Source organism: Oxyura jamaicensis, chromosome 1 (genome assembly GCF_011077185.1).
Source record: "Oxyura jamaicensis isolate SHBP4307 breed ruddy duck chromosome 1, BPBGC_Ojam_1.0, whole genome shotgun sequence".
Classification (NCBI taxonomy): domain Eukaryota; kingdom Metazoa; phylum Chordata; class Aves; order Anseriformes; family Anatidae; genus Oxyura; species Oxyura jamaicensis.
The window spans coordinates 64,418,801-64,442,805 of NC_048893.1; the positions used below are offsets into that span (position 1 = coordinate 64,418,801).

The 24,005-nt window shown below is 48.2% G+C and overlaps 1 protein-coding gene across 3 annotated transcripts in view; it reads left to right on the top strand.

Moving 5' to 3' along the window:
- LOC118178081 (cat eye syndrome critical region protein 2) overlaps nt 1-23,567 on the top strand; it is a 95,433-nt gene extending 71,866 nt beyond the window's left edge. Inside the window, exons 7-19 of one of the 3 annotated variants that reach the window (XM_035346312.1) lie at nt 786-955; nt 1,682-1,759; nt 6,491-6,647; nt 10,857-10,986; nt 11,262-11,299; nt 11,401-11,492; nt 11,759-11,885; nt 13,288-13,721; nt 14,942-15,070; nt 15,298-16,108; nt 18,247-19,630; nt 20,532-20,637; nt 20,903-23,567. In XM_035346312.1, the coding sequence (XP_035202203.1) occupies nt 786-955; nt 1,682-1,759; nt 6,491-6,647; nt 10,857-10,986; nt 11,262-11,299; nt 11,401-11,492; nt 11,759-11,885; nt 13,288-13,721; nt 14,942-15,070; nt 15,298-16,108; nt 18,247-19,630; nt 20,532-20,637; nt 20,903-20,908 (3,662 nt within the window). In that variant the 3' untranslated portion in view covers nt 20,909-23,567. Of the gene's footprint in view, nt 1-785; nt 956-1,681; nt 1,760-3,452; nt 3,574-6,490; nt 6,648-10,856; nt 10,987-11,261; nt 11,300-11,400; nt 11,493-11,758; nt 11,886-13,287; nt 13,722-14,941; nt 15,071-15,297; nt 16,109-18,246; nt 19,631-20,531; nt 20,638-20,902 lie in introns of those variants that run through there. The other 2 variants (XM_035346303.1, XM_035346322.1) reach the window with 2 other exon arrangements.
- The last annotated feature ends 438 nt before the right edge of the window (nt 23,568-24,005 follow it).

Below are 24,005 nucleotides of genomic sequence, written 5' to 3' on the forward strand. Positions count from 1 at the left end.
CTCTTTCCAGGTGGGTGTTCCAACCACCATGCGAGAGAGCCTTTCCTTCACCATTAATATTCAAATGTTTCACACAAAGCGGAACAGCTCTGAATGTCTTGTTAGTTAGGACATGCTTCAGAGTGGTGGGAGATCTGCTTCAGATCCAGCTCTGGATCAAGCAGGGATGGGATGTGAACTTTTGCAACTTCCCCAGCATCTGGCAGCCCGATGAACCCCATCCTTCACTTCCTCTTCAGTTCTTTCAAGTGCCTGCAAACAAAATGTTTCATTTGGGTAGAATGGAAGGTTTTATTCACTGCAGCAAAGGTTTGCAGTACTAAAAAAAATGCCTTTTTTCAAATAACGTTCATTTTCATGGTTTTTATTCTGCTGCCAGACTAAATCGGGCATTGGCATTGCCCTGTGTCCTGCTCTGGCTGACAGCCTCCGTTACAAGAAACAAATCCTTCCCTCTGGTACATCATAACTGGAGTGGAGGGTTACTGCAGGGATGTCACACCGCCTTTGCTTCTTCACCTATGTAATTCCTCCGTCTTGGCATCACTTTTAGTGTCACATGGGGAAGAAACCATACTAGTAGTAGCTTGAGAGTTTTGGGTCTCTATCAGTGCAGTTTTTAGGCACACTGACAGCGCTTCCCCTGCCAGAGCATGTTTCCCATAACAGTGACCATGGGCAGTATCTTTTCCTCTTCCCAAGCCCTGAGGGCAGGAGAAGAGGAGGGATAAAGAAAAGTTTAATCATAACTGCTGTGGAGATAACATCCTTTCATGTTGTTGAAGGGTCCCAAGGGCCAGGCCGTGGGACATGGTGGCTGCTGTGTCAGACGGAAGAGGAGTGGAGGCAGGTCACAGAGAGCTTCAGAGAGAGGACTTCCCTTAGAGAGCGGCAGCTCTACAAACTCTTGAGTGAAGACTTCCTGCCGGAGATCTGCAACATGATTGCACAGAAGGTGAGGAGACATGACATCCTGTTTACCTCTGTTTGACTGCTTCCAAGAGCATGGACGTTTGCTGATTGAAGGAGAGCTAAATCCTAGCAGCTGTCACCCTGTCCTGCTCCCCTCTCCGGCCTGCACGTGCCCTGGGTGCAGGGGCTGTCTGGCTTACGCATGGGGAGAAAGATTCTCCCCATGGAGTGGTAGGGCTATTGATCTGGTTGGTGGTTGCACTGTAGCACTGGCAGGATGGCTGAAGGGGTTACTGTCTTCAGCCATATTGTGCGTCCCGTTTCTGCTAGCAGGGAAACTGTCTGCTTTTGAACTGCTGCGATTTACTGCCTGGCTTTTCTATGCAAGCTGCCTCTGATTTCACTTTTACTGCAGTTTCTCGGCTGGCTCTGCTGAAGGGGCAGTTGCTGCTTTAGCTATCCTAGCTAAGGCTGCTTGAGATGGTATGTCAGAACCCTTGGACTCCAAAGGGTGTTGTCCATCAAAGGAATGTTTTTAGGTGGGACAGCAGGAACAGGATCCTTCGTCTGGATGGCTTTGTAAAATGGGCTCTGCAGTCAGCGTGGTATTTTTGGACTGAGTTCAGTTTGTTTGTTTGCTGCCCTTGTCAAGCTAATAGGGATTTCATGGTCACTTCTGGCCCCCAGAGTTTCTCCTGCCAGTATCACCGATGTGCCCTAATTTCCTCCACTCTCTTTTTCCTTCCCTCAATTCTCAACCCTGTTTCAGGAGAAGCGTCTGCAGCGGACAGAGTTTTCTCCCAGGTGGATGTCTGACCATCAGCCCATCAAACCAATCAAGCAGGAGGTGAGGGGGGGTGCGAGGGGGAGGAGAACGGAGGGAGGCGAGAGCAGATGCCTCCTGGGGGAAAAATAAACCGCAGCATCGCTATTCAGTGGGAAGGAGTCGTTTGAAAGTGCTTGTGCTGAAAGAGAGATGGGTGGTAATGCCTGTCAAATGCAGGCTGACACTCGGGGTTTCTATGGCGAGCAGGGAGGTGCTGCCCTCTGGATCGCAGAGGTAACCGGCCTTGCCGCAGACGCTGGTGCAGCTGCATATGGAAATCTGTACTCAGCCTGGGGAATTCCACTTCAATGAAAGTGCTGGCACATTCGAGGCAGTTCAAAGAAAAGTTGAAGAAGGATGAGAGGGCTAGAAGAACTGGCTTACAAAGGGAAATGACAGAAATTCAGCCAAGGGGAAAACGTGAGGCTGCAAACACATGAGGGTGTAGATAGCGCGGAGAGAGAGAAGAATGACTTGATGTAGTACAGAGCTGAACTAGGAGGGGGTCAGATGGAAATGGAAGTCACAACTTAGGCTGCTTAAAGAAATGCTCATCAAACTGCAGTATTGTCTGCTAAAATGGCCCCTCCGTGCCTCTTCACCCTCATCTTCTCTCTGCCCCATCGGCGTAAAGGCGCCGCTGCTTGCGGGTCTGTGCAGTGAACCAGACCCAGGAAAACGGCTGGAGTTAAATATAACCCTTTTCTTTGGTCAGTTATTTTTAACATAGATCAGTTTTCCGATCCAGTTCACCACACTGCTCCCAACAGACACATTGGCACAGCCAGGGGCATGGTGTGGTGGAGATGGGAGGTTCTTTGAACTGGCAACTGCTACCCAAAGAAATTGGTCAGGCAACACAGGGTTAGCTCTAGAGGAAAAAAAAATGGCTTGATTCTATCAGGCCATGGCATAATCCCTCACTGCAGATGTAGTGAAAACATAGTTACCTGTTGTTTTGTCCCAGAATGCTGTCAAACCCTGGGAAGCTGAACTGCAGGGAATCTTCCACGTGAGTCAGGGGTTCCTGCAAAACAAAGGAGAAAGTACAGTTCCCCACAATAAATACGATTACTTAAAATACATAGAGGAAGGAAGAGCCTCTCATCATGCTGCAGATAAAAGCCTGCAGAGAGGAAAACGAGACCCTGGCGATGGTCAGTTTGGGGCCAGCGCTGCCCTCTGCAAAGCCCACCGTCCAGGAAGCGCAGGGCCACGTGTTTGTTCACAGGCAGCAGAAATCCCAGAGGAGGAGGGGAGTGGGAAACACATGGAGCCTGAATGATGCTAATCAGTACCGCAGGTGCTCCAGGTCTGCGGCAGCAGAGGGCTGTTAATTGCTGCCTGTGGGCCAGTGAAATGTTTTTCAGTGAGCGGGGGGCCCTCCTGGCTGCTGCCGCAGTGGGGAGTGGGGACTCAGCCAGTACAAGGATGGCGAATCTCTGGGCGGTTGTGCCGGCTACCCAGCGGGACAGGGCACGCAGGGGAGCCAGCGATGGTGCCAGGCATCTCATGGCTTGTTGGTTGAGCGAGGGGTGGGCAGCAGGCAAGCCTCGGGGAGAAAACTGCCTCCCGTGCAGGGGTGACCCCTGCCTCCCAGCTCTGCTAGATGGATGCCGCGTCGGTCTGAGATGCAACTGCTCCGTAGGCTCCTAATCCTGTGGGGGATTTCTCAACAGGTGGTTCAGATTAGCTCCTCATTAAAGAGCCGCCTGAGCAGCACCCTCATTAGGGCAGTGCTGCGGAAACCGGAGCAGGGAAGGTTTGGAGGGCGAGGGGCCAGGGCGCCCGCGCCTCCTGCTCCTGAAGTCTGATACCCGCTGTCTGAGAGCAAAGTAAAAGACAGAAATTTGGCCCTTTTGGGGTCTGGGGGGAGGCAGCAATGTTGTGTCCTGGAGTGCTCTCTGGCGGAGGGAAGGAGGTGGTGGTCACAGAAGTGAGAGTTGGTTTCCTTGTTGTTTTTTTTTTTCATGCAAGTGGGAATGAAGCTGGAGAAATGTTCTCTTTGCTGCTTCTTCATTCAGGAAGGAAGCTTAACTCTTGTGGGTTTCTTACTTTTGTCGTGTCAATTGGTGTCACTTTCCATCATGTCTAGTAGGAGTTTGAAACTTGGTACCTATCTTTTGTCTGTGTTTGCTTATTTTTTAACCCTGGGATGAGCACCCTCAGCTCCAATGGGCTTAACTGGGACAGCAGCAGCAGGCAGTAGGTCCCTCTGAAATTCAGGCTGTTTCTGTGTCTGAAGTGTGTTGAAGAATCCACCCAGCATTGCCACTGCCCTGCAAGCACCACAGTGGGCAAATGCAGTTAGGGGCATCTGCTGCGGTCTGTGGTTTCTGCTTTTCCCTGTTCTTCTATTCCTAGATCTGCCAGGATGACAATCTCTCCTTTGCTAAAATCATCTCATTGCCTTGTCAACATCATATTTGTGATGGGTTGATGTTACAGATTCTGTCTTGTGCCGTATACTAGGGGTGTTCGATGCACCCAATAGGCTTGGAAAGGTCCCAGTGTGACCACTGCAACTTGGGTGTTGTATTTGTGTTTATGTAGGTCATGAATGGTGGATGCTGCATGAATCTAAGGGAAGGGGATGTCTTACCTTTGCACCGACATTTGCACAAATTAGTGTGGCGTGTCAGGCTGGCTTAGATCTACTGGCTGGAGAGTCCAAAGGCTGATGGTCACATCCTCAATTAAATCTCTGGTGTGCTGCTGACTTCTGAGGGCTGGTTCCTGCTCTCCTCTTTCTCTTCCTAATGATGGTTTTCTTTGGTTTCTATTGCAATTTAAAGATTGGACAAGAAAGCTGGGAGGAAAACCGTTTAACGACTGTCAGGATCAGGCCTGAAAATAAAATGTTTGTAGTGCATGAGTAGAAAATAAGACAAGAAAGGGACATGAAAAAGAATAAAAAGTGAAAATGTAGAACCCATTCTGTAAGTTCTTACCTTCTACTTGACATACCAGTATCAGTCCTGGGCATCCTGGTGCTTAGGGATTGATCAGTTGGAGGAACTATCTGAGAAAGACAACTGGAATGATTAGGGAGCTGGAAGGATTGCTTTATAAGGAAATATTTAAACTAATTACAGAAACACAGATTTGTACAAATGTCTGAGGAAGCCCATAAACATTGGAATGTGACCGAAGAAGAGGGGAATTTATGCTGAACTAGAAAAGAGTAACTAGGAATAATTGGATGGAATGAGGGGATGAAAAATTAACTTCAGACTGAATGTGAGGAGATGCTGGCTCACCTAAAGGAGTGTGGACTTGCAGAATGGTTTCCCTAGGAAAGCAGTGGAAGCAATGAGTACTAGTAGTTGGCAAAGAGCTAAGGAAAAGAACATAGGCAGAGTTCCCTTCTGGTGAGATAGCACGGAATAGGTGCTTTTGCTGTCCAGACTGTCTCTAAAGGCAGGAGGATATGGACCTGATGTCGTGAAGAATCCTATAGCGTTCCCTTGGGCGCTTTTCTGTAGCTGCTGGTGGTTGAAGTGTAATTCTCTTAATGTATTTTTGCTGCTGAGGACAGGACAATAGCGTGGTGCTTGTCCACAGAGAGCTGCAGGGGGAGATTGTAGGGCAGCATTGTGTAGGGGAAGGAAAGGCAGAGAGGGAATGAATGTACAGTAAAACCATACAACATTTCTAGGCATTTATCAAAACGCCCTGAGGTTCCCCTTCTAGGCGACAAAACAAGGATAAAATAGTAATCATAGTGCCAGATTTTTTCTGGGGATTAATAATAGGCCTAGGGAAGTTGATGGTCTGAGCAGCAGCCAGGGGACCCCAGCTGATTGTTAATCCTCAGGAAATACCTTCTGCTTAAGTAGTGGTTGCTGGTTAGTCCCTGAAATGAAGGTGGACAAAACCATATGCACATTGTTCTTTCCTGGTCAGTATTCCCTGCTGATAAGGCACACATGACTTCTGATCTTGCAGAAGTCAAAGAGGTGGGAGTAGATGGCTGATTCATTTGTCTTATAATTAAATTAAGCCACTAAAGGTAATTGCACACTGCCATATACATACCTCGCACTTTATTGGAGAAACAGGAGCAGGCAATTCCTGGCCTGAGAAGTGTGCAGTCTAAGTGGGATCAAACACAGCCTTACAGCCTGCTGGGCGTGGGGAGGTAAGGAAGTGGGGCAATAAAGAGCCAGGCGTACTTGAATGAGAAAGCTGGCCAGGGGACCCAGCAGGAAACAAACAAATGACTGAGAGCTAGTTCATGGGAGATTAGCTCAGAGAAATATGGTGGCCTTGGTTTGAATGGGAAAGAAAAACACTCCAATTGATACCTTGATGCAAGGCTGTACTGGTCTCTTTTTCTATCCTAAGTACTGGGTATTTTATAGCAGAGCCAGGTTCAGCACAGTAGTTCTTTCAGCTAGTACTTGTAACTCAGCTAGCTGGAAGGGGTGTAGGTGTTGCACAGGGGTGACAGCAGCCAGATTCCATTGCCCAGAAGGGAAGTCCACGTGGTACATCCCTGGTGGAGCAGCATTTTGCCTAACCAATTACTTCTCCTTCCTTTGCCTTTCAATCAGTAGGGTTTCATTGCTTGACAAGTAACTTTCGTTTACATGTTGCTTTTTATCTGAAAATTCATATGTACAAATCTTTTTTTGTTGTTCCTGCCATTCACTATAGGTATGCCTTAATACTTGCACAAAGTAAACCTGCCTCTGCTCAGACTTGAATAAGTCAGTGCATTACAGTTTTTTGTGCACCTTTTTGTCACAGGTAAACCCGAATGTGCTCAGTTCGATGGAGAAGCAGAGGCGCAGGGAGGAAGAGGAGGAGCGCCAAATCCTTATAGCAGTGCAGAAGAGGGAGCAGGAGCAGCTGCTAAAGGAGGAGAGAAAAAGAGAGATGGAGGAGAAGGTCAAAGCAGTGGAAGGTACGTGCAGCCAGCGTGAAGCAGAGGTGGGAGATTTCAAAGCTCAGTCTGAGATCTTGAATTAAGATCTGCTATTTGCATCACTCCCCTGCCGGGCAAGCTAATGGGAATAACTCTTCTTGGACTTGGCTTAGATAAATTGGCCTGATTGTATTTTCTTTTTGCCTTGTCCACCTCTCTGTGTTGATGACTGTTCTCTAGTGTTCTGTTCAGTTTTGTCTTCTTCCTCAAGTCATGTTCATTTTTTTCCTTGCCTAGCTGCACTTTTCTCCTGCTATCCATATTGTTTCTCAGTTTCCTTCTTTTGTCTCCCTATTGGGCTTCTCATAGATTTCCCTCCATGCAAGATTAGCTGGCTTAACTCTTACTGAATAGTATTTGGTCCTTTTGGCCTGCTGTATGATGAAAGAAAGATTCCTTTCAGGGAGAAAGGAAAGGGGACAACATGGGAGTAGTGAGTACTATTTTTATATTGCTCCTGACCTCATCAGCTGGAGAACTAAAGGTGAGGGAACCAGGCTAAATAGAGCACTGGCAGGTGGCAAATTCAGGTTTTGGCCTTGTTTTTTCATGTTTTTAAGTTTACCACAAATATAGGCTGTTCTACAAGAAACAATGGTCTTGCATTCTTTAATGTCTGAGACACAGACTGGAGACATTCAGCCAGTACATGTAGGTACTGGTGTCTAAGAGCAGGCTTATATCTAACCACCACCTCTCTTAGCCTCCCTTACAGGGATTTCTTTATTTGCTGCTTCTGCCACAGTGGCTGGCTGGGCTGTTGCAGCTCCAGAGAAACACTGAATATTGTCAGAAAGCTGTTGTCACAATGCATGCCAGTATCACTATTGTGAATCCTTAGGTGGAGAAAGAATCAGAAAAGGGGGGGGGGGGGGGGCGAAGAGTTCATGCAAACCCTTTAAACTTTCCAAGATGAAACAAGTCTGCTACCAGATGTCTGGTAGCAAACCAGATGTTATCTAAGAATAGGTTCTTTTACCTGCTTACTTTCTAACCTTTCGAAAATCCAATTACTTGCTTGGCCTTTGGATATTTCTGGTTGCTGGTCTTGGCTAATCTGGTACTTTAAACTCAGAATCATCCAACTTCCAGATCTGCTACAGATATCTGTTTCACCTTGGCAAATTGCATATTCTCTGTGCTTTAACTCTCCATCTGTATAGGCAAAATTAATCTTCAAGATCCAGAAGAGTTGCAAAGGTAAATCTAGTATTCATAGTTGGTCAAGTATTGTTTTCATAAAAGCCTTGTCAATTTTGGGGTAAATACCGTAACTATGTCATCTGATACAAATGCACCAGAGTCACTCAAAAAACTGGCATGGAGTTGGGCAGTAAGCTGTTTTAAGCCACTTTGCATACATTAGTGCTTTTCTTGGCAGGCATGCTTTTATTTTGGTTTGAGCAGTTTCTTTCAGTTTACTTCAAACTTGTTCCCAGTCAGTTTAGGCTAAGTCAAGAGAAGTCTGCTTTTAAACTGGTGCAAAAGCTGTTTGGAAAGGTTATTTAAATGGATGATCTGTTCTGTTAAATCAGTGCTATATTTTTTATCCATAGAAACAGCAGCTATCTGGGTAAGACTTTGGCTTCTTAACCATCTTTCCTTATTGCTTACTGGTTCTCTGACTGTCAAGCACACCCTCCAACACCCTCTGTTAATGCTTACTGTGATAGTTCTTATGATGGACAGAAAGTGATTTGAAAATGAAGTCATTTGTTTTGGTTGGTTCAGACTTGTTAGAGCTGGACATCCATTGACAGATATTTTTAGGGTAACAAAGACTTTCCTGTATTTTGCCTTCTGCTTATGATTTAACAATTTTGTAAGGTGTTCTGTAGAGGGGTGATATGAAACACAGGGTGGAATATCTGTGCTCTTTGTGACTTAATCAGCACTCCACCTGCATCTTGAGTATGGACTGTATGCCTGTTTTTAGATCACATTCCTCTTTCCAGTGTGGGATTTTACTTCCCTCCACTCCAACGCACACCCCAGTTAGGGACCCTCCTGCTGGGCCCATCTGGACTTTCCTGAATTTACGAGTTAAAGCAGCTTTCTAGATTTCTTCCAGAACAGCAGGCTAGAATCTTCCAGTTCTTTTCCAGATGCTGTTATAACATTACCTCTCGCATACATGACTTTCTATCTGATTGAGGTACTTTTTAGGGCATTGGTTAGCTTTCGATATTTGGTGGCCTCTCAATCCAGGCCAACAACATGGCAGCAAACTCTACCTTTAACATGCTGTATTAATTACTCCCCGTGGTACAGGGCCCTGTCATAAATCCTGACTGAGCTCCAGCCTGGTAACAGGGTAGCACTCCGCAATTCCTGTCAGTTTACCATGTCAGATGCTTGGCAGGCATTGGTGGATTTCTAATATCTACATGACCTTACCTCTTGGTTGTTGTTGGCATGAGATTTTCCTCTTGCTGCCCAAGTCATTACCATATGTGTTTTTCAGCTTTTTCATTTAGGCATCCATAACAATGTCATCTAAGTGAGGTTAATTTTACTAAAGAAGCATGCAATACTGAACTGTGCTTGGACTGACTGATAACCTCTGCTAACTATAGTTTGATGTTGGACTTCTCCTTGCTAAATAGTGTAACAGATGCTGATAGATTCTGTAGGACATCTTAAATGAAAGTCCTGTCCTCCCAACTTCAGTGCTGCCTGGGGTCTAGCAACAGAAAATTTGGGCTTCCTTTTTTTTTTTTTTTTAACCAGTCTTTGATATATATCTGGCCATGGGCCTCTCTCGAAAATATACACCTTGTAGCTATTCCTAAACAATATCTGTTATCCTGTTAGAGCATGCTCTCAGATATGAGTATTGTTCCTAGAGTAAAACCATGACTTGCAGCGGTGCCATTGGTGACTGTGGCAGTGTATCGCTGTGACATCTCAGGTTCCTCTCCAGAAGAGAAATCCATCACTTTTTTTGACTGGGCATGAGGTATGGTTGTCAACTCCTCTTCAGGGAAGGAGTACCTACATTTTCCTCAGTATCTACAGGAGAAGCATGGAAGGCTTTATTTAGCAGCAGAATGTCTATTTGAGTGGTGACTCTCTTGTAAGAGTAAAGACTAAATGCATACAGATAGGGTCATCCTGGAGATGCTCATTCCTAGTTTTCTTGTGCTCCTACTCCTCATCTCAGGCTTTCTTTTGACTGGCAGCAGAGTAAAGGAGTATATTAATACTGTTCTACCAGAGCAGGTGCTTCTCGAGTCTGGGTCGCTGTCCAGAGATGGAGCCTCTGTTAAAGGATTTTGGCCAAGCCTCCCTGATCTCTCTTTCACTTGGGTGTTTCCCTGGTGTGGCCCTGTGGCCAATTTCCTGGGGTGTTACACCTATGACATCTCTCCTTCAGCTGCATTTTCACAGAATTCTGCTTCAACAGAAAGTTGGTACAGGTGTTTAGCAAGTCAAATGAATTCAGATTTCCTATAACAAAAAGGAAATTAGGTTCATAAGAGTCCATAAACTTTCTATTATGAAGCAATCTGTTGGCCAGCTGTCTGGTTGCAAACCACAGGTTATATTACTAACGTTGCTTCTTCCTGTCTCTCACCTCTTAAACCAAAGCTGTCCCAGTGGCCCTCCTGTGTGGTAGCTTGCTCTCTCTGGCTGCTGGCTGTGAAGGCCTACCTGAACAATCTTCCCAAAGCTAGCTATGGTGATGGAGGATATTATTGACCCCAGCTGCTTGCTGCCACCCAGCTGGTAGAACTTCACCCTTCCTTCAGCACTGTTCTTCATCAACCTCAGTGCAAAACCAGCTGCCGTGAGTTCACCTGGCTGAGGAGTTGCTGTGCCTTTTTGACAGCATGGGGACTGGTGGCAAGCAGATAAAGGATGGTAATTTAATAAGTCATCTCTTTCCATTTAACTGATCTGTGCCTTGGGTCTGTGCTTTGAAATTCTCTCTTTGTACCACACTGTGGTAAGGAATTTGTCTGGAAGCTGGCATGGGGAGCATCTGCATCACAGAAATGCTCCAAAACCACTTATGGACTAGTCAAGGGAAAATGAGGAAAATGTTTGTGTGCATGGTATTGTCAGATCCTCTGCTTCTTTGCAAAGGGTTCTTGAGAGCAGGAGCTGCCTGAGTTTTCTCTGCAAGATGTTGTTGACAGGGAGTGCTGAATGGCTTTTTCTGCTTGTCTCCCCTTCCCGCTGCAGAGCGAGCCAGGAGGAGGAAGCTTCGTGAAGAGCGGGCCTGGCTGCTGGCACAGGGGAAGGAGCTGCCCCCCGAGCTTTCCCACTTGGATCCCAGTTCCCCTACCAGGGAAGAGCGAAGGACCAAGGATCTGTGAGTATGCAGCTGGGCATGCAGCACACCCCTTTGTAGGGAGGGGAGGAGAGGAGTGTGGTCATTCACAGGAATGAGGAGGGATAAGTGAGGTTGGAGAGCAGCAAGGAGTAAGCTGAGAAACATCTGGATTTGGTCCGTACTACAGGAGTGTTTGTGATGAGGCCTGTTTAACTTTGTGGCACTGCATGTGGTATGGAAGGGAGGATGAGGTAAGAGGGAATGCCTTATATGTCCTAAGTCTCTGTTATTCACTGTTGTTCTTCCAATTACAGCTTTGAACTGGATGATGAGTTCACAGCCATGTACAAAGGTTAGTCCACCTGTCCCAGTTTTCTTCTTTGCATGACTTTTTCAAAGTGACACAGTCCCCCAGGCATGTGTGTGTAATCACCTGTCTTTTGTTGCTACCAGTTCTAGATGTGGTAAAGGCTCACAAGGACTCTTGGCCCTTCTTGGAACCTGTTGATGAATCGTATGCTCCTAACTACTACCAGATCATTAAGGTAGGGAAAGCAGCCCAGCATGCTTGACTGATGCTCTTTGTTGACTGGGGTGCAATTATTTGTGTTTTGAAGGTCTGTGAGCTGTGTTATCCTCACAGTCAAGCTGCAGTACTTCCTTTGGGTGTAGGAAATGCAAGAGGAGAGGCTGCCCTCAGGAGAGCAGCCTCTGCTCTGCGTGCCTCTCTGTGAGGAAGCCAGTCATTTATGTACCTTTGTAAGTCCCACTGCTCTTGCTGTAACTCACGGGAAGTTTTGTTGAATTTCAGGCCCCCATGGACATCTCTAGCATGGAGAAGAAGTTGAATGGAGGTCAGTACTGCACCAAGGAAGAATTTGTGGGAGATATGAAGACCATGTTCAGGAACTGTCTTAAGTACAATGGTGAAGGCAGTGGTAAGAGCAGTAAGATGCTAAGTTCATTTATTTCCAGTGCTGAGTTAAAGCAGGCACTGATTTCTACCTACTCGCCAGAACTTGATTTGTGCTTACTGTCTTTCAGGATATTTTTGAGAGGCTGGAGGAAAGCTCCCGAGTAATAAGGCCTGGGGATTTAGCCAGGTTTTTAGCACAGTTGTTATGCTGATACATGTGGCCTGTCATACTAAGGGACTCCCATGTTGATAGGTGGTGACTGCAGAACATACAAAGAGAAGAAAGTCTGTTTCTTTACGAGCTCATTCCTTTGTGTGCTTGCATGCATCTCTCTGCTCCTTTGTCTCATGATATCTAACGCATTTTGAAGAACATAGGAGTCTGGTCAGCCCCCAGTGCTGTTGAGTACCCCCAAAAAAGTGAAAAATGAGCCAGGTCTGTAGCCTTTGGGATGGAAAATGTATTTTTTATGTTCCTTGGCTACTGAATGAATAGTGTAAGTCCACAAATGGGAAACCCTGGGTTTAATTGCCACACCAATTAAAATTCTGCACATTACTTAGGTAAGAAGTCACTCCCCATATGGTGGGTCATCGCTGCAGACCATGTCTCAACAGCACTGCTTTGAAAGTGAAAACAGAGCTTCTCAGCTTGTCACTGTGGGCCCCAAGTAAAAGCATTTCTGCACTGCCAGTGGGAGAACTCTGTTGTCCAAAGAACTTTTAGCTCAGTGGAAACGACTGGAAAGTCATTTGCTTCAAGCCTTTGTGATTGACACCTCTCACATGTGTTTTCCTTCTTATCCACTCCAGTGAAAAGTAGGAGCCCCTCTGAGCAGAACTGTCCTTTGGAAATGGCACAGTTGTGACCCTGATATTTGCAATAGCTTTTGTGTCATGGTCAGCAAGTGCTTTAAAAACTGTACCTGGATAAATGATCTTTGCTGATTTTCCCTCTGTCTTGTAACATACAGCAGAGATTTGAACCAGTCCAAGAAAAGCCTCAAACATAATCAAATAGCATTGCTGGAATTTAACGTTTCTTCTCTCAGCACTGCTGGCTAACAGTGCAGGTCACACATCTCTGCAAGCAGAGGTGGTGTTTGCCGTAATGTAATTCTTGGTACTATTCTGGGATGTTAGGTTAATGCTGACTGTGCAAGCCATGCTGCTAACGGTACTTTGTCATGGCTGTGTGCCTGTCCTCTGGTGGGGTTACTGCACAAATCTGATGCTGCATTGCTTATTGAGTTTAAGAGTACAGACCAGTCAACTAGTTAGGAACAAAAGTCTTCCCTGAAAAAAAAAATAATTGTGGAGAGAGATGATTGGTCAGTTGAAATGAGGGAAGTCTGTTGCTTACTGTTCCTTTCTGTAAGGCTCTGTCCCTGATGTTTGCTGGGTGGGTTTTTTTTTGATGGCAGAATATACCAAGATGGCTTACAACTTGGAGAGGTGTTTCCACCGAGCAATGATGAAGCACTTCCCTGGGGAAGATGGAGACACAGATGAGGAGTTTTGGATCAGAGAAGACGGGAGGCGGGAGAAGAGGAGCCGGCGGACTGGCCGCTCCAGCGCTGGCAATGTTTGGACTCGGTCACGAGACCCAGAGGGACCAGGCAAGAGGCAGCAGCGCCTGGAAAACGGAGGGAAACCTCCACCATATCGAGCTACTTCGAGGGCTACTGCTTCTTCCTCCTCTTCCTCCTCCTCCTCCTTCTCCTCGTCCTCTGCAGAGGATCCAAGTGGCAACCCCATGCAGTCTTCTCGAGAAGTGGGCCCTTCCAATGGGCGAGGTTTCCCTCGCTCGCTGCAGTACGGCGGCATGCCCAGCCCTGTGCCACATCCTGGCCAGATGGTAAGGAGTAGTTCCTGCTGTTCTTCATTGATCCTGCCTGTGGAGGGAGGCAGGGAGGGAAAAGGGAATTAAACTCTCTCCTATGGAATCCCTACTTTGTGGCAAGGATCTTTTCCCAGAAATTGAGGGTCGGAGCTGTGGTTTCTCAAACTGAAACTTTTCAGCCCTTAAATTTAAACCAATACAGTTCAGTCTTACCCGGTCTTTGTGTAGTTGGCTGAGGAGACAGGATTGGAAATAACATATTCTACATTAAGAGTGGCTGGACATAGAAGAGTAGCTACTTCTGTAACTGGAGGCTGTACTAGATGGCTACCACACTAGTTAGGAATGGTCTACTAACATTTTACACAGGCAAGTACCCATGTGTGCTTGGGCAGCCCTGGCTCCCCCTGTTCTTTCTCTCCCTGGAGAGGTACCCCATTGTGCATGTAAAGCAGTCACGTTTCCTCTTTTAACCTCCAGTTTATGATGCTGAACAAGACAGCCTTCTTTGTCTCAATTGTTTACAGATGCCTAGTAACTTCGTGCCATCTGCATACTACTGCATTCTGTGCCTTATATTTATAAAAGCAGTAAACAAAACCACACACAAGGCCACCCTGGACTGCAGCAGTGACCTCCCTTTAGCCTGATGTTTCCTCTCCAAGGGCCACCTGTTCTGCCTCTTCTATGGGCTGTTCCTCACCCATCCTTTACTGTCTTTTCCATTTTAACCCATGATGTCTTGTGGTGTAGTGTGACAGTTGCTTTTCTGAGATCTAGGCTATTTCTCACTTTTTTTAGCTGGAAATCAAACATTTTAGAGCGATTCTTGTGATGTAGATAGTAGAAGCCAGTAGGAGAACTGGAGCCAGCAAGTATTTTGAAAGAAATCCAGCATGTTCCCCATTGTTCTGCTCACGTGCTCTTGTGGTTTGCTCCAAGGACAGGAATAAACAACTGTCCCCTCCAATTGTCTTGCTTGCTTCCAAATAGCTGGGTGGTAGGTGAGTGCATCACAACCTGAACCCAGGGACATACAATAGGCTTTTGCAGGGGAGCTGCATCATCTCATAGAAAAGCCTACAGGTTTTTCATGTTATCTCCAAAAAGCCCATCTGCTCTTCTGTGTGGTTCTTTTGGTCTTTCCTTACCCCCTGCCTGAAGCAGCTCTGCTGCTTTTCTACATCTCACAAATGGGTTTATTTCTCCCTCCTTCACCCTTCCCTGTACCCCAGAGACCAGCTGTGCCAGGAACGTTCGGTCCCCTGCGCGGATCCGATCCAACGAAACTGTATGGCTCACCGCGAGTGCCAGAGCCCCATCCTGGAGACCCGGTTCAGCAGCACCAGCACTTTGCGATGCAGGTAAAAAACAAACAAACAAAAGCTTCCAGATATGCTGCTGTCTGCTTTCATAACAATGAAGCAAGGCACCCAGTGTCCTGCAGGTCCCCTCTGTTCCTCATGGTGTGGGGATGCCCTGATGGCCACACCGGTGACATTGCATCTCCTCAGATCAACCTGCTGGCATGCCGGTGTCAGTCCTTCCCCACCTCCCTCTCACTGACACCCCTTTCTCTCTCCCTCCCCAGCCGGCCGTGGGACTGAGCGAGCACCGTGGGCACAGGCTGGCTGCCCCTGAGAAGCAGGTGTGTGCGGGGCCAACCCATGTCACCGGCCTCGGACCCCGTCCCGGCACCCTGCAGCTGGGGCGCGTGAGCGGCCCCCCTCCAGATGCCGTCTACCCGCCAGCCCAGTTCCAGCAGGGCTTCCTCCCTCCAAGGCACAATGGGCCTCCGGTGAGGCCGCCAGAAGGCTCAGAGGTGCCCCCTGGACATATGTACCGGCCCTACAAGTACCTGAACCGCGGGCACCCGGCCCTCTGGAATGGCAGCCACAGTGCCGCCAGCCAGGGTGCTGTGGGGCCAGAGGAGAAGGCACCCGTGGGGCCAGCGCCCTCGCTCCAGCCCCGTGCCATCGGCCATATGATGGAGCCCCGGGCCTTACGGCCTCCTCTGCCTCCCAGCCAGTGGACTGAGCAATCAAACTTCCTACCTCACGGGGTGCCTCCCTCAGGGTATATCAGACCACCTGGAAAAGCCGCCGGCCAGAGGATGCCACAACCACCAGCCGCTCTGTTCGGGGGACCGGCTCAGGTTCAGAGAGGGTGCCAGGGCGGGGACTCGATGATGGACAGCCCAGAGATGATCGCGATGCAGCAGCTGTCATCCCGCGTGTGCCCGCCGGGTGTGCCTTACCACCCTCGCCAGCCGCCCCCACCGCACCTCCCCGGACCCTTTCCCCAGCTGGCTCACGCTGCCTCTGCTGGCATGCCACCCCCCAAGCCGGTCATGGGGAACGGGAGCTCGCAGGATCAGACCTTGGAGCCAGAGAACAACCAAGGTAACTCCCCGTGGCACTGACTAGAAGGCACCCGGGTGCTTCTCCCCAGTTCTTGCTGCTGCTGGGCTCTCTATAGGATCTCAACAGAGGATGCAGCCTTGTGCCTTGTGCCTGTCCTGCACACATCAAGGGTGCACAAGCAGCCACAGGGATTGAGGAGCTATGCCCTGGGGTTGGGAGTTCACGCATAGTGGTTGGGTGCTTGTGAGTAGTTGGGGGAACACCCCACAGTTTAGCTTTGCTGCTCCAGACTCTTAGGGTCCCAAGCTTAACTGTGTTGCAGATGCACAAAGCCTGTATCTGTAGACGTGGCTTTATTTGGATTTGCACCACTGGAGGGGTGTGAAGTATGCTCTGACTTTAAGGCTCACTGGGGTGAGCCTCATTTTAAACACTGGCTGAAAATCAGCATCCAAAGCAGGTTTTATTCTAGAAAAGAATTATTATTTTTTTTGTTTAAATAGTTGTGGGGTACATAGTTTATACACATCTCTTTTTCTTCAAATTCTAAATCAAAAATATATTTTCTGCTCCAGCCATCACTTAGATTTTTCTAAGATTTTTCATTTCACTGTAACCTGCCAGAGGTCCCCTCCATCCCAGTTATATCTGCAAGTTATCAGTTTGCCTTTGGGTGCAGTCTGTAATGCTTCTAGAACTCACTTGGATTTAATATAAAAATTGAATCTGCAAAGAGTTAGGTGAGGAGAGAAGACATTATGTGAATAAATGGTTTAAATACACTTCCTTGAATATATGTCAGTATGGCTTCTCCTCTGAAATGCACATGTGCCTTGTGAGCTTAACATCTCATATCTTCACAGAACAAGACTGCTGGAAAGGCACTGAAAATTCATGTCAGTTCAGATGAGATGGCAACGTGTCATGTGTGCCACCACAAGTTTCTTTCTAGTTGAGTTTCATTCATTCTAGCTGGTAAACTAGAGATCAAAAAAAAAAAACTTAAAACAAACCTAAAGTAGAGATCAAAAAAAAACTAGAGATCAAAAACAATTTTTTCATTAATTTTAGCTGGTAAACTAGAGATCAAAAACCTTGTATCTTTTATCGATCCCTTGTGTGCCTTGGACTAAGAGGAAACTCTTTCCTTGTGTGGTATTTTTTAAAACTCATATCATTTAACTGTGCTGGATATAGAACAGAGACTGCAAGAGGACGTTGAGTGATTTCAGGGCAGAGTGGCTGCATCTCCAAATCACAGTTGGTTAAAATATGGCTGTGATCAGCTTCACAGTATCTTGCTATGTGGTAGTGCTCTTGCCCAGTTGTGGGCAAGCAGGCTTTGTGGACCAGAAGGGGCAACACAGTGTAAAATCAAAAAAAAAAAAAAAATCTGGCTCTTAGCTTGCTCTTGTGTGGATTCTGCAGTATTTCCCAAAGCTGCCTCTCCATGGGGCAGCCTCTGTACACCCATGTGTCAGAGGAAGCCTGCGTGTGCCATGTTTCTCTGGTGGAGGTGGTTTGCAAACTACAGTGGAGTTGTATCTTAAGGAAATTGTAAGGATTCAGTTCACATGCATCATCTCTTCAAGAGAGGTGTGCAACCCTATGCGTAACTTTTAAAAGAGCTCTTTCAAAAGATCAACCAACCCGGCAAAGTTTGGAATTGCTATAGGTCTCTGAAAGAGCAACTCTGTATTGACTGTAGGAGGGTACTACAGCCCCACAGAGCCCACAGTTAGCATGATGCCATGCTCCAACCATCCTGTGAAGAGGTTTGAGTAGAGGATGGGATGTTGTAAGCTTTGAGGTACTTACTTCAAAGTCTCTGGTGGAAACACCTTTTTAGTTTAGAAAGTCACTCCTCTTCTGTTTGAATAGTTCAGCAAGATGGGGTATTTTCTCCATCCTTTCTCCATCCAAATGTTGGAGATTTATCAGGGCTGGCCCTCAAGTTTTCGCTGGGGCTTGGTGTCAGCAGCCAAAAAGGAGAGAGACCAGTATGACTGAGGCTGCTGTTCTTGCTGTCAAAAGTAAATGGTGGGAGGTTGTTTTGGCACATCTGGCTAAGCTGGCAGGAATGACTCTGGCAAATTTGCCTTGGGTGAGCGTGCGTGTGGGGAGGGCTGACTTGCAAACCAAGACCAACACCTGACACTTCCTCCCTCTCTTTCCAGTGGAGCCACCAGCGGGCATGGAGGAGAAGGCTCAGTGCATCGGCATTCCCGACGGGGCCTACGCCAAACTCCTACCTCATCCCAAGCCCCCCCTGTCCATGGAGTGCACCCGACGCGCCTTGCCCCCAGAGGAGGGGGACGGCTCTGGCCTGAAGAGCGACCTGAAGGCAGGGCAGAGCAAGGGCACGTGGCCGGCTGAGAGCGGCTACGCGGGCCCACAGGGCTGCGTGAGGGACCTGGCGCCCGCCTCCGAGCGAGGAGGGCCCGTGCCCGAGAACGGGGCAGTGGGTGAGGGGCCAGCAGAGGGGAAGGGATTGGCTGCCAGCATGATGGAGAAGCCCCAGTGCGGCGGGGGGAAGGCTCTGCCCGAAGCGGCCGTGCCTTGCATGGGGCAGGGCACCAGCCTCCCTGCCATGGACGCCAGCACCGTGGGGGCTGCCCCCAACCAGTTCCACCCTCTCTACATGCCTGGTCTGGAGTACCCCAATTCAGCCGCACGGTACCACATCAACCCAGGCCTGCAAGGCTTCAGCCCAGTGATGGGTGGGAAGCCTCCCCCTGTGTCCCACCCACAGCATTTTCCTTCACGGGGCTTCCAGCCGAGCAACGCCCACCCAGGGGTCTTCCCCCGCTATCGGCCCCACCAGGGCATGCCCTATCCCTACCAGCCCCAGCCTCAACCTTCCTACCACCACTACCAGCGGCCGCCCTACTACACCTGTCCGCAGGGCTACTCAGACTGGCAGAGGCCTCTGCACCCCCAGGCCAGCCCCAGTGGCCACCCGCCCCTGGCCAGACCCCCCTTCTCCGACCGGGGGAATGTGAGCAGCTTGCAGGGCTGCGAGGCACTGAGCGCTGCCCTGGCTTCTCCCAACCGCATGGACGTAGCGAGTGCCAAAGAGGTTTCTCCGAGCGACGGGCAGGATCTGGGGCCTGAAGATGAGAAGTCCGAGGAATCGCAGGAGCGGCCAGAGAGTCCCAAAGAGTTCCTTGATTTGGACAACCACAACGCAGCCACGAAGAGGCAAAGCTCAGTGGCAGCAGGAGAGTTCCTCTACGGAGCTCCCCCGCCCCACCTGGGTTCGGGAATGGGATTTGGGCCATCGGCTTTCCCTCCCCATGGGGTGATGCTACAGACTGGCTCTCCCTATGCATCCCGGCATCCTGCCAGCCATTTCCAACCCAGGACATATGGATCACCCATGAATGCCCACCTGTCTCATCATCATCCAGCCTCTGGCCAGGCCAACGGCCTCTCTCAGGAGGGACCCCTGTACCGCTGCCGGGAGGAGAACATAGGTCACTTTCAGGCCTTGCTGATGGAGCAGAGAGGCAGTGGAGGTGGCATGGGGGGGCCACCCCAGGACTTGTATAGATCATCGGGGTAAGAGCGTGTTTTCTGTGAGAAGGCAAGGTGGGAGGGGGCGATGCCTGGATAACAGTGTGTGCTGGGTAATCTTGAAAGACCCAGGCTGAAGTCAGAGGAGCTGGCAGCTGCTATGAAAGGCTAACAGGTTACTCTTAGGCTCTTGGAGTAAGAGGTCCCTTAGACCTTTCTGGGAAATGAAGAGAGTCTTGCTGCAGCTTTTAAAAACACATAATTTTAGCTATCATGGAGACCTGTTAGCCTCGCCTGTCCACCTCCGCACCAGTGCTTTGTTTTATCTGACAGTATTTTGTTAACGTGTTGTCCAGTGTTGTGCATCACTTAATCAAAGGGTCTCATATCATTTTCTTTGCAAGAATTTTACTTCATCTTCCTCATAGTGCAGCAGAATACCTAACTGAAGTGGAAGTTAGCCTCTTGTTATGAGCTCCTCTACTTTAATGTCACCCTCTTCTTTCTTTGCCCTTCCTTTCTGTCTCGTATTTCCCTTAAAGAAAATCAATTCTCATTGAGATTTTGCATATTATGTTTTATTCGCAAGTGGAAAATTTTGCTACTCCAAAAATTCCCTGTTCAGACTTCGTAAATGTGCTTCAGCTGTTACTGTTTTGCCATAGTTCCAGCATGATTTGAGCAGTAAATCTTGTACGGCAGGCATGGAAAAAAAGGACCCAAAGGACTTTTCTTCTCCTAGTGTTGAGGGGTTACAACTGTGTCACTGGGGGAGGGGATGGGAATTAAAGTTTGTGTTTGGGGGGGGGGGGCCGAAGCCTTAAAAAAGAAGACATGCAAAATGCGTACTTGTATGTGAAAGTTGTGTGTATGTGTTTGGTCAAGTAGATGGGGTTTGCTCTTGATGTTCATGTGCTAAAACTCTCTCCATTCAACCTGGCTCCAGAATGCAAATGCATCAGGCTCAAGTTCCCTTCCCGAAGATGCCTACAGCAACCATGTCCCGGGAAGATTTGACGCCACAAAAACCGTCAGCATTGCCTCTGGATCAAGTAAGGGTCGCCAAATAGATCAGAGCTCAGATGAGAGCGTTTTTTCTTTCTCCCAGTTAAAAGATTGAAATATTTGCTAAGAGTGGGAAGCATTGGAGGAAGCTGGGAAGTGAGCTCACTGTTAGGTAGAGGAATTGGGGGGTGCCTCTGTAAAATGCAACCTGGGCTGACAGTACTAGCTTTGGAGTAATTGCATGAAATCATGAGGCTGTTCCTTCCTAAAGCTGCCAGTTAAAGTCTCCAACTCTTCTTTTTCCTCTTCCAGAGCTAGTCCAAGGAAGGAAGGACCTCATGAAGACAAAAGCCACGCATGATTTGGACACGGGGGAGGAGGGGCAGGCCTTCCTCCTACCTTCCCCTCACCCAAGCAGCACGTAGCTTCCCGGGTCGGTGGAGCATGGTGCCACGGCGGCTTTTGTGTTGGAAACCTGGAGCGGTGCAGGGCCCCAGCCAGCCGAGCAGCTGGCTCGCCACCACAGGGCGAGCATCGCCAAACTAGTGGCTTTCTGTGACTGGAGACTGCGTCTCGTTCAGGGTTTGAGGGATTTTTGGGGTGGGGAGGGCGGGGGTGGGGGCTGAAACTTTCATTGACTGCTAAACTCAGGTATATTTTTCAGGGTGGAAGAGGACGATGATGGAATTTTACTTGTAGTATTAACGTGTGTGTTTTGGAGCTGGATCCAGTTTACAGAATTTAACCTGTTGCCTTTTTAAATAAATTTCTGTTGTTGGTGAATGTATTGTACATAATGGGGGAGGAGGTGGGCCCAGCTTGTAGTGGGCTTAGCACTGGAGACATCCTTAACTGTTTACAATCATATCACACTGAAATCTTTCAGGATAGGGTGAGGGTTTCGTGGGAGTGGGGAGAGGTGAGGGAACATGCAATGGATAACTTGCTGTCCTCTGTAACTGAGACACCAACTGGTAGTTGTTTGACTGAATAGCAGGAATTGCTCAGGGGCATAACATGTCCTCCTCTTTCTCTTTTCTTTCTTCTTCCCCTCTCACCCCGGCCTCCACCCCTCTGGATCCAGGGCCTGAGTGCACTTCCAGCTCCCTGTCATTGTGGGGGAACAAGGAAACCAGGACCAGGAACTGAAACCAGGACAGGACAGTCATGGCATTGTCCCTTCTGTTAGCATAGTACCCTCCTCCCCGCCTTTCTTGTAGGAGTACTTTATGCTCTAGAAAACAGAAAATGGCACAATTGGTCATCTTAGACTTCTTCCAGTGAAACCAGTGCAGCTGGGTGCAGAGCAGCACCTATCCAGCAGAACATATGTGCAGGTTTGTACCCCTCCCTGCCTGAGGAGGGGAACCAAGTCCCTCCTTTCTTTCTCTTTCCTTGCCTGTTTTCACACTGCTCTTAGCAGCAGCAAAGCAGAAACCACACCAGGATTCCTGACAGCTCTCAGTTGCCTGTGACAGTAGGAGCATAAAGTTGCTGTGGGGGGACGGTTTGTTTGCTATGGTGAGCTGTTTGTTGGCCAGCAGAGTTGGGCTTGGTGTTTACAAGAAGCCGGTGATTCAGAAAGCACTGATTTGAAATCAGATGTTGAGGTGGAATGGCTTGGGCAGTGAGTGATGAGAGCTGTGTGTGAGAGTTGAGTCAGTTTGCCTCCACTGTTTTTGATGTTGTAGCAACAAGTACCACAGGGCCAGTGGCAGCTTCCCTCAAAGGCAGTACTCGGTCTGCAGGCACTTTTCACCAGCAGCAGCACTGCACGGGGAACCCCTCGTTGACAAATCAGTTCAGTAGGCATCTCTTCAGCAGCTATTGATCCATATCTTGAAACTAGCACAGCTGAATATTCTTGGGGGAGCCGGGGTAAAGCAAGGTGGAGTTGCTACACTGTAAGACTGGGCAGCAAGATCTGTTGGACCAGAGCCCTACAGCAGGCTGGCTCTGGAAGGACAGCAGGGTGTGTGTGTGTGTATATACACATAGTTAAGAAGGATGTGCCAATGTGCTGGCCAAACTGCTTGCAGGAGCACAAGTGGCAGCAGAAGTGAGCACGTGAGGGCAGGGCAGCATGCCCTTTGGTCAGCAGTACCAGCCAGGGGAAGGTTTTATTCTCCAAGTTTCTGGAGAATTTTTGACTGCTTTGTCACCTTGGATGGTGCTGTCACCCCTATTAGCTGGATTGCGCTAGTGTTCATGGTCGTACCGCCTTTGTCCTGCTGTGTGTATCGGCCATGTGCTGGCACAGCTGTTTGAGCAAATGGCAGGTAGCATCTGACTGAGCCATTACTCCTTCTGTCCTCAGCTTCTGGAAACACAAAAGGCTTAGAAGACGAGAACTGGTCTTTCTTGAAAAAGAAAGACTGATACATTAGTGCCACCCTTACAAATGAGTCTCAGTCCCTGTTGCTACAGTTTTGCCTCTGATGAGCTGCGTAGAGCCAAGGCATTTTCCAAGCCTAAGAGGAGTTAAACTTCTTCATGCTAGTCTCACAAGTGTGTTTATAAATTCACTTCTCCTTACTCACTGCTGCAGCTAGCCTGTGAACTACAGCTGCTCTCCGTTCGGTCCAGTGAGTTGCCTGGCTTAGCAAGCTCCTCCCCAAAGGAAGACTTCAGTATAATGTCAATTACTTTACTAAAAGGAGATTCCCCCCCCCCCCCCACTTAGTGTTCATCAGTCAGGGAACAGCTGTCACTAGTGGGTTGGTATAAACTGGAATAGATAATCGTGAAGGTTGTCCTTGGAGTGAGAAGCTGGTAACTGCTCTACCCAGCCAAGAACTATGCTGTGGCTGATCTGAGTTTGTGGCTGATCTGAGGGTCTACTGCTGCATTATCAGCTGGCAGTGGGTTTTCAGAGGGGCCCCAGCTGCTAGGAAATGCAAGTCTGCATTTAGCTTTTCTTTCACTGAAGCAGTAATAGGTATTTTTGAAAAGGCATGCAAGTATAACTGCTATTCAGGACAAAAAAAAAGGGGGGGGGGACAAATGAGAAAACTATTGCATCTCTTTTTAAGGCAATCTTTACTTCATTTAGCTCATTTTCATTAAAAACGGAGGAACTGTGAAATATAGCTTGTAGCAAAGTATTAGAAATTCTGGAAATGTGAACGTAGATTCTGCAAACAACCCTTGCCATACTTCAGCCTGTGTCTTCTGTATCATGGACAGCTATTCAAATATTTGAAGTGCCTTTCAGCTCGTTGTCAACTTTGTGGAACAGGAGGTTTTGAAACTATACAAAATGAACAAGCCAAAGCACTCTTGGTCTTCAGCTGGAACCAGCACTGAAAACATGCTTCTAGTGGTCATGGCATTTGGATGAGTACCAAGCCTAGATCAAAACGGGAGGAATAAGAAAGGCAGGAATTGCTTGTGGCCTGTGCAGAGAGGGTAGTGG